This window comes from Paraphaeosphaeria sporulosa (genome assembly GCF_001642045.1).
Source record: "Paraphaeosphaeria sporulosa strain AP3s5-JAC2a unplaced genomic scaffold CC84scaffold_1, whole genome shotgun sequence".
NCBI lineage: Eukaryota > Fungi > Ascomycota > Dothideomycetes > Pleosporales > Didymosphaeriaceae > Paraphaeosphaeria > Paraphaeosphaeria sporulosa.
The window spans coordinates 99,458-112,917 of NW_017253360.1; the positions used below are offsets into that span (position 1 = coordinate 99,458).

At 51.5% G+C, this 13,460-nt stretch overlaps 4 protein-coding genes across 4 annotated transcripts; 2 read left to right on the forward strand and 2 right to left on the reverse strand.

The window, feature by feature from the left end:
• Window positions 1-208: 208 nt before the first annotated feature.
• CC84DRAFT_1210838 (ankyrin) lies at window positions 209-4,555 on the forward strand (the record flags this gene model as incomplete). The annotated part of the gene is made up of 5 exons (XM_018182324.1): window positions 209-552; window positions 599-1,432; window positions 1,480-1,561; window positions 1,605-1,684; window positions 1,738-4,555. The coding sequence occupies 5 exons, from the start codon at window positions 209-211 to the stop codon at window positions 4,553-4,555; spliced, it is 4,158 nt and encodes a 1,385-aa protein (XP_018041529.1).
• A 1,096-nt stretch (window positions 4,556-5,651) lies between these two features.
• On the reverse strand, window positions 5,652-7,079 carry CC84DRAFT_1253691 (uncharacterized protein; the record flags this gene model as incomplete). The annotated part of the gene is made up of 3 exons (XM_018184389.1): window positions 6,722-7,079; window positions 6,197-6,668; window positions 5,652-6,147 (listed from the first exon to the last, which is right to left on the reverse strand). Exons 1-3 carry the CDS (start codon window positions 6,948-6,950, stop codon window positions 5,652-5,654), a joined length of 1,197 nt encoding a protein of 398 aa, XP_018041530.1. The 5' UTR covers window positions 6,951-7,079.
• Window positions 7,080-7,738: 659 nt separating this feature from the next.
• Window positions 7,739-8,862, forward strand: CC84DRAFT_1210840 (NAD(P)-binding protein; the record flags this gene model as incomplete). Its single annotated transcript, XM_018182325.1, has 3 exons — window positions 7,739-7,783; window positions 7,830-7,961; window positions 8,020-8,862. The coding sequence occupies 3 exons, from the start codon at window positions 7,739-7,741 to the stop codon at window positions 8,860-8,862; spliced, it is 1,020 nt and encodes a 339-aa protein (XP_018041531.1).
• An 83-nt stretch (window positions 8,863-8,945) lies between these two features.
• Window positions 8,946-12,786, reverse strand: CC84DRAFT_1106435 (uncharacterized protein). The gene is made up of 2 exons (XM_018175143.1): window positions 10,474-12,786; window positions 8,946-10,419 (listed from the first exon to the last, which is right to left on the reverse strand). The coding sequence occupies exons 1-2, from the start codon at window positions 12,690-12,692 to the stop codon at window positions 8,997-8,999; spliced, it is 3,642 nt and encodes a 1,213-aa protein (XP_018041532.1). The 5' UTR covers window positions 12,693-12,786; the 3' UTR covers window positions 8,946-8,996.
• Between the last annotated feature and the right edge of the window lie 674 nt (window positions 12,787-13,460).

Sequence of the window (13,460 nt, forward strand, 5' to 3'; positions counted from 1 at the left end):
AGATGCATCTAACCAATCCGCACTCGGAGCGCAAGCTGCGGATATGCCGGTACAGACGCCGCATCGTCCACATACAGGAAGAGCAAGCGGCCTCATGTCTTTGCCCCGACAACGTAGCCTTCTCACTTCGCGCAGCGTAACGTGTTGTCCATCCGCACTTTTCTATCCCAGTCAAAAGAACCTGTATCTACACCTCCCAGTGCCTTTGATGGATGAATTTGATTGGGTCAGATCGTTTCCGACCTCCAGCTACGGAACTGTGAGCCATGAAGTTCCTGCGATTGAGCGGCACGCATCCTCGAGTTCGGCATCGCGTGGCTCATTCGCTTCCTTCGTCTGCCATGTTACCAATCTCGAGAGCAAGTTGCGCACACTGGCGCCCATCGTGCTCGATGACTCTTCATCCGTTCGAGCCACGGGAAAGATCCTAGGCCAAGGCAAGACTTTCATGGTGAGGCATGCTTTGTGGGTGAAGGACCCAAATGAGCCCCCTCTCGAAGTTGCATTGAAGGAAATCATTCCTGATGTGCAAGCTGAGGAGGAAACGTCACAGTACAGTCAAGTGAGCACGCCACAAATCTGCAGCTGACTGTGAAAGATCCGCATCCTCGACGACCAATAAGCCACAGGTTGACTGGAAAGAGATCCTTTTTGAGCTCCGAGCTCTGCTTCACGAACCCGTTCGATATCACCCAAATATCGTTCGTCTTTTGGGGGTTCAATGGGGCCTTTCGCCGATCTCTGAGTCGACTTTCCCAGTCTTAATCATGGAGTATGCCTCATTCGGCACGTTCAAGACTCTGCAGTCTTCCCAGAATGCGTTGCCTCTTCCAGTCAAGCAGAAGCTATGCTATGATGTAGGACGCGGCCTGTCAGCTCTACACTCTGCTGGAATCGTGCACGGCGATATGAAACATGAGAATGTCTTGATATTTCCTTTCAAGCGCAGCAGGAACTCCAACGCGGAGCCAGAGCCGTACGAGATGATGTATACTGCCAAACTAGCAGATTTTGGTGGCACGGTCATGGATATGACTTTCAGAGAGACTCGGAAGTTAGAGACGTGGACATGGCCTTTTCAAGCGCCCGAAGTTACTGATGGTCGATTATTGACTAGAGAAGGAATGATGCTTACGGATGTCTACTCCTTCGGTCTTCTTGTTTGGCGAGCTTTCGAAGACGGAGAAGGATTTGTTTCGTTCCCGGGGGCTGCGCAAAGCGCTCCGGATGAAGAGAAGCGCAATCTTAACGCCATAAAGTCGACTGAAGGACTTACTCAGAGTGGCTTATGCAGCATTCAAGACTACGCTACCTCACATAAAGTCTCACGGGCATTCTATGACATGTTCGCATACACAATCCTTCACACCGTCAGGCTGGTACCAACGGATCGTGATCTAGTTAAAGCACTTGCGGCTCTTAGGGGCGTTAAGTAAGTATAGTCGAAGAATGATACCTGCTATACTGATTTATTCCTAGGCTTGGTCACATACCCGAATATCAAGAGTTCGTGCAAGAGAAGAACAACGAGCGTACCGCAACGGAGGCCCGCGAAGCACCTGTAAGAGAAAGTTCCCTTCATAAGGTGCCACTAATTGCGATAGGGGCGGCATGGCATCACCAGAGATGCGTTGTCTTTCTACCTCGGTCGATCCGGAGACGACGTCGATTTGCAAGATAACCTGTACGCTTATCTTTGTATGCGTATAAAAATTCTCCAGGCTGACTGTATGACAGGCCCGGTTTTCGACCTCAGCTCGACGAGCCTAATGCGGAAGAGTTCACCTTTGAGCCCGAGAAACTAAAGAACATCCTAACTTGGGACCAGCAGCGGCAAATACTTGAGGAGCTCAAGTCCGCAGCTTCAGGTACTCGTGCTAGCACTAGTGGCCTACTAGATATGAGAAAAACGGTCGCGGCATTCTTCGTTTTCCAATGCTACCTTCTCGAGTTCGGTACACCATTCAACGATCTGAATGCCTCTGAGTGGCTTTTAAAAGCTGCTTCTGATGACGATAGCCACGAAGACGAAGACTACCTTTCGCAAGCGTGGGTTTGGCGCATTTCACGAGCTCTGGGAGTGAGTCTGGACTTGCCAAGGCATAGACTGGACACGCTTCTCAAGCTGTCTGTCATGCGTGGACATAGAATTTGTCTTCAGGACATCCAGGAGCTTGCTTCCACTGGAAGTGCCACAGACCGTCAGCAGTGGTGGAGTACCTTTCAGCAAGCTCGTCGATTTTTATTATCGCAGATGGGTGCCGTTGGCATGGGATACTTTTTTTCATCCCACCTCACCCCGCCCTGGAATAACATCGAAATCGATAATCTACCGAGCCTGGACAGAACGATCCGGGATATACTGGGTAGTGCCTATGACTCATGCTTGAGAGGATCTTCGTTCCAAACTCTGAGTGATGCTGGAAGCGATGCGACCGAATCGAGATTTGATAAAATCTACGTGAACAGACGCGGCCATGGGTTGTTGCACTACGCCGCAGCAGCTGGTTTGTCGGAAACTTTGCAGCACCTCGTCATGACATACAACTGCAATATCAATTTGCCAAACCAGCATGTCGACGAGCCGCCTCTTTTGTGTGCTTGTGCCGGCGGCAAACTCGACTGCGCGTTGTTTTTGCTAGATAACGGCGCTGACCCCAACGGTTACCGCTTTGGACAAGAAGGGCCACTGCATTGGCTCTCGAGCTTCTTGCCAAACGAAATGGAGACTATCGCTAGCAAGCTTGTCGCCGCCGGCGCGGAAGTCGAGCTGCGTTCAGGTGGTATGCGCCATGACGTCCGAGGTATCCGAGCGGACTGGGAACGTATTTTCGAAATTCGCACGACTCCCCTTGGGAGAGCGGTTTTGATGAATAATATGGACGCCGTCAGGGTGCTTCTAAAACTTGGGGCCGACCCCCTTGCGAAGAGCGCAAAGAAGCATCGGGGTGAGTGGGAAGGCTCGAACGACATGTCTAAGATGGTGGATGTTACATCACCTTTCGAGCTCGCTGCTGTCCTCACATATCCAGAGATTCTGGCTGCTTTCATCACTCATATTGATGGGGGCACCACCACTCCAAGCCTGCGGCTTCTTGACGAAGTGGGCATGTTAGATCTCGCTCGAAGTAAGGCGATTACTCAGACTGACCCGTTATCACTTCAAAGTCGCCTCGTTCGTTGTGGAAGTCGCTTCAAACAGAACCTGAGAGCTTCTCTGATGGTACTTTATGCTCGAGCTTTGCCATTTACTGGAGGAATGGCTTCAGAGAATGTGCAGAAAGAAAGAAGCCGGGTACTCAGTCGAGAGGTTAAGCTGGGCAGTGTTGACATTGTGGAGACGCTGCTAGAGTTGAGATATCATCCTGACGGCACAAATCATCATCGACCAATCGAGGAAGCCATCCGGATGAATCACGACGCTCTGTTCGACCTCTTGAAAAGGTACAACGCCAACCTTTCTGTTACTCGAATGACGCCCACGGGAAGGATATCGCTGCTTCACATATGTGCATCTCGGCCTCGTCAATCACGGCCAGGAAGGTATATTGCAGATGCTCTTATATCCGCAGGTGTACCTCTTGAAAGTGTCGACCCGCGCAGTAAGTCACCGCTTGCAATGGCCATACTGAACCAGAATTTTGACGTCGCGGCTGCACTGGTCGAGAATGGCGCTAACGTCGACGCGCTCTACCCGCTGCAAGTTTCCGGATTACATGGCTTGGAGACAAAACATACCACCGTACTGGTGGAAGTACTGTCTCAACACACCATGCGTACCATTAAGTCACTGAAGTTTTTGTTCGGCAAAAGCACTGGTGGTCCAAAACAACGGCCCTCATTCCACATCGACCCCGCTAACAAATTCTCCATCCTTCATCTTCTCTCTGGTAGTCCGAACTACACACACATCGCTCAAATCACGCCCAAGATATTGAGCCTCTGCTTGGAAACGTACAATGAGCCGGAGTTCATCAACTACAGGCATCCCCTTCTTGGATCCGCCCTTTGCTATGCAGCAGCGAATGGTCAGAAATCCATGGTAGATCTCTTGCTGAAACACGGAGCTGATGACAGTGTTGCTGCGGGGCCAGTAGTTAGAGACTCAGTCCAGGTTTTATTACGGCCTAAAAATTCCTGGACGCCACTTTGGGCTACAATCTTGAAACTTGATGAGGAACTATCAAAAGGCATTCTTCTGCCATCCAAGGATTCACCCTACGACTGGATTCACTCATCTTTATTGCAAAACCTTGAGAAATGCATCGTGTTTCTGTTGAACAACACTGACGATGCCCTTGCGCAACAGGCTGTGGAACAACTCAAACAGAAGAAACGCTCGATTGAAGACGATGAGGTCAGGTGGCGAGTCGAGAGACGCAGGAATAATCAGGCAGCAGAGACAGCGGAAGCTGAACGACCTATCAACCTGGGGTTCCTCCCAGGCTCGGCGAGCGAAAATGACGAGAGAAGGATTCGAGAGATCTGTGACCGGCCTGAGCCTGAGTGGAGATCGGGAGAGCTTGATCGGCTTATGCGCAGTACGCATCTTTAACTGGGCATCTCTGTACCTGTTCTTTCACTCTACAGTTCGAAAAACAAGAGCACAAGCCAACTTCGACGCTTGGTCCGTGTGGGACTCGACTTGTTCGTTACTATCTCTTAGTATATAAAGACCCTACTCGCAACACCTGGCACGATAGCTTGTCACACCACTCGCAGTAAATCTCGACAATACAGGGCTGTGCAGACACTTGTTCCGTTCGGTATACAAATGTTCCGACAGCTTTTCCTTGCGCAAACTGTCTCCCAAGTTATTCCTTCGGTTCAGTATAGAATGGTGACATAGCAAGGAGTCCCCCCGACATAATACGTCTATTGACGCCCGATTGAATCCCTGTTGATATAGCTCCAGAGAAGCCCTTCCCACAACAAGCCTAACGTCTTCGTCCGCTCCAACTAGTCTCCGAAGTATGCGACACATTGTTTGGCTTCATTCCTGCTGCTGACGGTTGAAAGCTGGATGACGGACCCTTCTATCCAGTTCATCGTAGTCAAGGACGAGTCCTCTAGGACAGTAGGTGTCTTCCACGACCTCATCACTGCTCGGTCCAAGTTCTTCGAGAAGGCGCTATCGAGATTGTTATAGCCGAGAACGATGAGCGGCTTAGGGATGGTGAGGCAGACATGGATCTAGAACATGATGAGGACGAGCTTTCTGATGACGGCGACGACGAGGATGACGATGAGTAATCAACACGTTACGTGCTGTAGCGTGTATCAACTACCGGTAACCCTTCCATCCATTTGGAGCCTCACGATTGTGGACTGACAGTACATTGTACCTAGGAAGCTATCGGCTGTCATCCATTTTTCCAGAGCTCTATTATCCCGTTGTCGGCTTATCTTCACGTTGATTACAGCATACGTGAACGGGGTACGATGAAGACTGAAAGCTCACTCTGACAAAGCGATATGAGCGCACATCTGAGTTTCATACACTGCTTCACGGCTTACTGTCCGGCTACAGTGCCCCCGATCTCGAGATATGGACGGACTGTGCTAATTTCGAACATTTTATGGTTAGCGCAAACGGTTGATGGAGACACTATGATGAGAGATTGGATCTTGAATTTTTTTTTTATTGTAGTCTAAACTTCCTCGCACGCCATCGAATCTCCTTCTTTGGATTTTCTAGCGCTTTCTTCCAAGAAGCCCGCCCACTGCGCAGTCAGCGAGTTATGTCGCTCCTCTACATGTATAGTCGGTAGTTGACAGAATGCCGGTTCCACGAATGCAGGCTCTGGCCGCGTGATGAACGATGTCGCGACAAACGCAGGTGCCACCCTTTCGTTATGCACGAAACTCGCGATGCTTGTGTCCGCACTCGAGCTTGGGGAATGCTTCTTTTCAGTCGTGCTTCCCCGTGTACTTGTCGGCTTCCGTATGGACAGCACGCTCGATATCCTCGACACGAAAGCGGACTTGGCAATGCGCCGCATAAGCGGACGGAATATGGGCAAAGAGGCACAGACGATGCTCATGCCCGCGTGCACAGTAGTCCATACTTCGGTGTTGGAGTATGACGGGACGCGACTGTTTTTCTTGAACCCCAGAACTACCCTTACAAGTCCAGTGATGATGGTGCTGCGTAAATGTTAGTCGACGCATGTCTCTTTCTCTTTGCAATACTCACAAAGCACCCAAAGCAAAAATACCCAGCACCAACCCTTTCCTCTGCCAGCTCATCTTCATCCTCACAACGACGCTCACCGGCATCGCCAAAATGATAACGTCAAGCACGATCTCGCACGCGCCGCTTGCCATCCAAAACATGTTGTAGTCGAAGCAGTATCGCGGGTCCGCGAAGCTGTTGATCCAGCTCCACTCCAGAGGGATGCAGTTGGTGAACGATGCGACTGTACAACCAAGCCACCATCCAACGACGAGGAAGATGGCGAAGTAGAGCTGTGCGCGGAAAGCATTCGATACGTTAAAAATGCGATTGTACATGAGGAGAATCGCAAGCTTGGTTGTGCCGGCGATGGTAAAGTATAGGATCGATGTTGCGAAGGCGAGCTTGAGGTAGAGGATATCGTGGGAGGTGTAGACGTAGCTGGTGTCGGTGTTTTCGGAGACCCAGACGCCGTTCGGTGCGACACTGTTTGCTTATCGGCGTTAGCTCATCGAAGATAATGAATGAACATGATGAGAAACGTACCAACAAGAGTCACAGCAGCAGTAGCTAATGTGAACAGCACAGCGGCGAAAATCGACCAATCATCCGCTTTCAGTCCCGATTTCGTGAAGATGCGTGTGTAGAATCGTAGACCAACAGAGACGACAGCGAGGGCGATGATGAGGCCACTGACAGCTAGGGTAGCATTGGACTCCGCAGTCTTTTGCTGCTCGACCCGACGGAAGAGGTCATGGGCATAAGCTGGAGGCATATCGCTAAATGGATGCTCTCCTCTTCGAAAGGTTATCGGATATTGAGACCTTCGGCGCGATAATAAGTCGCAACAAGGGTTGCATTGTGGACAGACATGTTATACATATGCAGGCGTGGCCCACACTGGTCTTCGGGGTTGTAAAGGTCGCATAGAAGGATGAGCACGCGAGGCGAAGTATCGCGGGGCATCTGTACAAGGCCTGATGAGTGCTAGTGTCATCATTGTACAAGCACATCCGTATGCACTATTTGGGAAAGGTCATCAGCGGAATCAGGTTGCTTCTACGAGGCTATACTGAAGTTGATCTAGTCACCGGTTTTTGCGGGAGGGACGCGCCAGCGGGGGACCGTTTTTCAAGCGCGCACCTGTTCCATTTCCTCCTCAACATTCCATCCATCATTAATATTCATCCCACTTCGATTCATTTGCGTCGGAGATCATTGCGCTGAGTACCTGCGAATGTTGTTTCCATGTCTCAATCCGCGGATCGCTGAGCGCAAGGCTGTCGCGGTGACGCGAGGATGATATTTTTAGATCCCATGTGGGACTTTTCCGGAAAAATGGTTTGGGTGCAGGGATGGCGGCGGCTGTGCCCTCGTGCGATAAGGCGTGGGGGCCATGCAAGCGCAAAATCCATCATCACAACAACGCTCCACTTCCATCACCAGCCATCTCGAGATATTCTTAGCGCGCTGCAAGCACGGCAATTAGACTTCTTCGATCCTCTCACTTGCGCGATCCACCGCTCCTACAGCCTGCTCGCGCCATCGCACAACCGCGCAAGAATGGGCGCGCTCCTTACGAAGAACGAGCTGCCTGTGGAAGGCCGAGTAAGCAGCCAAGAGCTCTAGCACAATAGATGTTGATATTCAATAGACTGTACTCATTACTGGTGGCTCAAAAGGCCTCGGGCTCGCAGCGGCGCAGCAGCTAGCGGCCAAAGGAGCCAACCTGATTATCGTGGCACGTGGCCAAGAAAGCTTGTCTACTGCCCTCAGGAGCGTCACAGTAAGCTCTTTAGATCTATTTCCAGACACACTCGACACAGTAGTGACTCTTTGTAAAGCAAAGTGCTCGCAACTCAGAGACTCAACGCTTCCATTCTATCCAAGCAGATGTAACGACCTCGAAAGTATGCTCCCGCGTCATCTCGGAAGCAACAGAATGGAACGACGGCCATCCTCCGGATATCGTCTGGTGCTGCAGCGGGAGCGCACATCCTACCCTCTTTGCTGATACCCCAATTGAGCAATTCCAGACGATGATGGACAGCAATTACTTCTCGTGTGTATACATGGCTCACGCGACACTGAACGCATGGCTCCGACATAACCCCAAGCCCGCGATTACAGATAAATGCGGACCGAAGGGCCCAGCACAGCCAGCACGCCACATCATCTTCACCGGCTCCTTCGTCTCATTTTACTCTTTCGCGGGCTTCACACCGTATGCGCCAAGCAAGGCGGCTATTCGTTCTTTGTCCGATTCGCTGTCGCAAGAAATGAATCTCTACGCTACATCGCGCCCGGAATTGCCGCGGATGCGCATCCATACAGTCTTCCCAGCGACCATGCACACGCAGTCTTGCGCAGATGAAGATGCCGTGAAATCTGACCTGACCAAGTCTCTCGAAGAAGGCGACCAGATCCTGGAGCCGGAGGAGTGTGCACGGAGAGCAATTCGGGGGCTAGAGGCTGGAGAGGAATTGGTTGCTACAAGCTTAATCATCAGAGCGGTAATGGCGAGTGTACTGGGCGGGGCTATCAGAGGTGGATTCTGGAAAGGTCTGGCGAACACGGTATTGGGGTGGATCACTGCCATGGTGATGGTTTTCATTCGGTGGGAGATGGACACCAAGGTTAGGAAATGGGGAGCAGAGCATGGACCGAGCGGGTACCGGAAGGAGTGATCCAGGCACTCGCACAGCACAAGGAGTGAGCTCGTTGATTCCAAGGGACGTTTAAATGCACGACATATTATTTCGAATCAGATCCACAGGGTCATTACTCGATATATTGATTCTACTGGAGCCAGTGGGGCACTTCACTCTCCACTGCCCAAACCACTGCCAAAGATCTTATCGATCCGCGTGGCACGCTCCCATACGACCTCACCACCATCGTCACTCTTCTTCTTAAAGTACAAGATCCGGTGTTGAGGTATGAACTCCTCGTCCGTCTGCTCCGTCTTCCACTTCTCCAGCGTTGTCTCCTTGGCACCCAGAAAGCGATCTTCGTAGCCTACAATGTAGTCGCTAGGATCAAGGTTTGAGTCCCAGCGAAGACGGTTCAGAATGTCGGAGGCGGGTCGGAGTTTGTTTGGTGAGACGGGTGTACTGGTTGCGGAAGGCGCAGGACGTAATGGTAGCTTGCGCGCAGTCTGAGGTGCGAAGTCATCCTCATTTTCGTCGAACTCCTCTTCATCGTCCGAGTCGGGCTCCATGTCGGGCATGTAGTCACCCCACTCTCGTCGATCAAGTTGGAGATCTTTGACTTCAGCTGGCTTGGCGAGGGAAACACCGATCCAGGCTGAGCTCTCGTCGTAATACTTGTCATCCGCGCGGACAAGAGTAAGGAAGCGATCGAAGACCTTTTGCAAAGCGGCCTTCCCTTCAGCGCGTTCTTCCTGCCGATTGAGCGTGTCGTCCTTGCTCCGGGATAGGCCAATGAGGTAACAACCGTGGTAATACGTCTCCGAGGCATTCGCCTCTTTGCCGGCAAAGCGCGCAGGCCAGATACGCGACGATAATTGAGGCAATGCCTTGTGGAGGTCTACAACGAGATTGATGCACCGCGACTCGACCCATCCAACCAAGCCTTTGCCCCTTGACAATGCACGGCCCCAGTATTGGATGTCAATCTTAACGTAGCTGTCAAAAGAACTGAGGAAGCCTCCTACGACAGGCTCCGGTCCTATGATATCGACCTCGAAGAACGTCTCCCAAGTCACACCAGGCCTTGACAGGCGATCGTCTGCCTGCTGAAGTTCACTAACCAGCACCTGCATTCCGGGTACGGTAGCCGTGTGCGCGATATTCGAGTTCGGCGCATGGAAACCCAGAATAACCATCGCCTCTCGTGCGCTGCGCTGATAACGCGGCTTCCTCTTATGGAAGAAAGCATCATACACCATGTCATTCTGCCAATCGAAGTTTGCGTAATGATGGAAGAACGAGAGGATTAGGTCGCCAGCACTCACGGATCCGGAGTCGTGAGCCAGACGCTTGCACACCCAAGATAACATCAGAATAAGATGGATGCCACCGAAGTAGCCGAACTTAGCAGAATAGATACCTCGCTCGACCGCCCATCGCCTGATGAAATGGTAGGCCAGTCGGAACGAGGCCATCGATGGGATGGTGCGCTGAATATAAGTGAGGTCGCGGATGGGTTTCAGCTTGCGAAGCGATAGGATGGGAAGATTGAATATCGGGTCGGTAGCGGACAGATTGGCAAAATCAGACCACCTACGAGGATTGTCAGTAAATAGTCCGAGGTAATCGTCGAAGATACCATCTTACCTGTGGACGATGTTTGCGGCTGGACAGTACTGCAGATCCATGCTCACTCCATTGATCAACAACTCCAACATCGTGCCAGTGTTCGCCTCCACCTTTCGTAGCAAACGTACACCCTTACCATCTGCCTTTAGTATACGTTGACGAGCCAACTGGAAGAAGGTCTTCGAGCTGATGGATCCGATGCAGAGACAGTCAATGTCGGACTCCGGTGTCCACACGTTGAGTGCGTAAGACCCCACCGGAACAATTACCATAGGTATTTCGGGCATGTTTGAAGAATCATCCGAATTTCCGAGGAGTATTTCCTTAATGAGACCAAAAGCCTGCTTGTAGCGCTCTTCGTCTTCGTGAGTGGGAAATATCGCGCGTTTGGAGAGAGTCCCGGTCAATTTAGTAGTGCTAGACAGTTCGGGAGGCGTGTGTTTGTGGTACACGATACGTTTCTGGATTAGTTCTCGATCATCCAGACTGGGATGTACCGCATCGGCAATAACTTGGAAGCAGCCACGAATTCCATAATGGTCGCTTGCAATGGATGTAGTGCCATCGGCGAATGCAGGCCGACCGAACTGATTGAATCTCGTTAGGATGAATTTGTCTTGGGGGCGTATGAAAATCCGATCGTAACGTTGAGGTCGGTTTTCCGCAGTACCAGATATGTAAGCAGCAAGAGGGTTTGCCTGCGGGTCGAATGTAGCACCCTCTTCGCCTTCAAAAAGACCATCTGCATCCAGTGCCGCCGTCTCATCAACACCCTCCACTCTTGCAACCGTCCATGCATCCAAGAGACCTATTTCGCTCATGCTCGATTCGGTCAAATCCAGAATGCGAGAGGTCTCCAAGGAAATTGACTTCTCCTTCACAGCTTCGTCAATCGTGCGACGAGATGTTGGCACATTGAAATCGCCCGCGACGATCCAAGGGTTGAAAGGGTAGTTCCGTTTCAGATGGTTTGTCACGTTCTGTAGCTGAACCTTCTTCGCTGCGACTGAGCCGTCCGTCAACCCAGCGGTCAAATGCACCCCGGCAACCACTAACGATGTTGCATCCAAAGGCTCGTTTGTGAGTATAGAAGGGAAACAGGCCACGATTGCGCCCTTGTGGCGTCTTTGGAAGGGCACAAAGTCCCAGCTGAAATGCCATTTGCTGAGCATGACGATGTTCCGAAGGCTGGGCAGTGGACCGATGTCCGGCTGGGTGGGCGGTCCATGGGAAGTGTATGGGAACGCCTCACGAACTTCTTGCACCCCAAGAACATGTGATAGAAATTCGTCAGAAACCTCTTGTAAGACAAGAACATCAGCAAGCGCGGACTCCTCGAGAATGATGTCTACTAAAAGCGGGTCTCTGTCGCGTGCCGGAGGATATTCAGAATCAATTAAAACGTTATAGGTGGACACAGACAACGACTCTGGTTTCTTAACTTCCGCTGAAGACGTGGAAGGTGTCCAGGTCTGGGCTTTCTGGTCGAATACATATGTAGTCCCCGGTTGTACTCGGCGGTCGTTGGAGGTTGGAATTTCACCGACGATGTCCTTATCAGAAGACGTTTCGTTCGTCGAATCGGATTCCGGATGCCAAAATTCTGTCATGGGAGTCGGTGCTGCCTGAGTCGAGCCTGGAAGATCAATGGTGCCCCATAATCGCATTTGGCTGGCCGTATCTGCTCCTCGGCCGGTGCCCTTTTCTCGGACAAGAATTGCTAGAGATCCAACATCGAATTCAAAAGCTGGCATTCGGTTTACTTTGTCCAAAAGAAATTGACAAGCCGAAACAGAGTTGTCCTGTGCCTGCCCGACGGTGAGATGAAAGACAGATGAGCTGACTTTCGCTCCGAGCGCGTGCAGCGCCGCGGACCGGATCGATCGCAGGACACTTTCTTCGTTGGTGTCCTTGGTTCCAAGGAAAACTGTGATATCCTTGCGGTGCTTGAATAGCCCTGCTCCACCCAATGCTACCGTGCGTGCGCCAGCCCAGTCAATATTCCCGTGGAGGTGCGATTCAATCCTCTCTTTTGCTTCCAGGAGGCGCTCGGGTGAAACAAAAGGATATATGAGGTTGACATGTGGAGGCCACTTTTCGAATGCTCTATCGTACAAGGACCTGAGCTTGTCTATTTCCTCACACCAATGCTGAGGCGGGATGATGCAGAGTGCGGTGTCGTAGGAATTTGCGGCAATGGATTCTTGCCTGTATGGTTGTTGGTCGGAATCTGCCATTGCTACAGAAGTCAATGCGAATGTGAATGGATGAATGAAAAGGTATGGATTTCCACGGGTATCATAAAACAAATGCACGAATAGAAGACAAGATGTAGGTATCAAATTGTTGGGCAGGATCCCGTATATTCTTATATGTCTTATGCAATCCGTTCAAAGTGTGCACGCTCCACATCGTGACGAGCCTCCGGGAACCTCGATGACTCCTACATGGTGTATGGAGCGGCTGTGCGTGAGCGAGGATGACTCATTTACGCTAACCCAGATGGGACGCTGCCCACAGGGGCTGAGGCTCTCGCGCATGAAATTTGCTCGATTGCGGGCATGCAACGTTGGATACACTCACTTGCAGAATCAGCTTCCGCCCTTTCTCCCTGCACGGGCCTTAGCCTCGCTTGGCGGACGCTATACCTATTCTGCCTTAGATCACTCTCGAGCGCCTAGCTTTACGTAGTGAACCGACGTTAGTACTCCTCTGATTATCGCCGAAGAGCTCACAAGGCCAGGGCATGAGCGGGTCGGCCATCCCCCCAGCGCTATCAAGCCGTTCATGTAGACCGCATCTTCGACTTCCACCAGTGCCCTAGCCTCGCTCCGCCACACTTGGGGCTGTGCAAGCATTCGACTTCGCAGCCTCAGCCCGATGCAGCTTTGCCATACAAACCAACACGCAAAAGCAGTATTGCACCATTGCGCTCCTTCACGAACGCCTCGTGTGTTAGCCACTCCAAGCAACTGTTGCGCATTTCCTGACTCAAAAGCTAGACA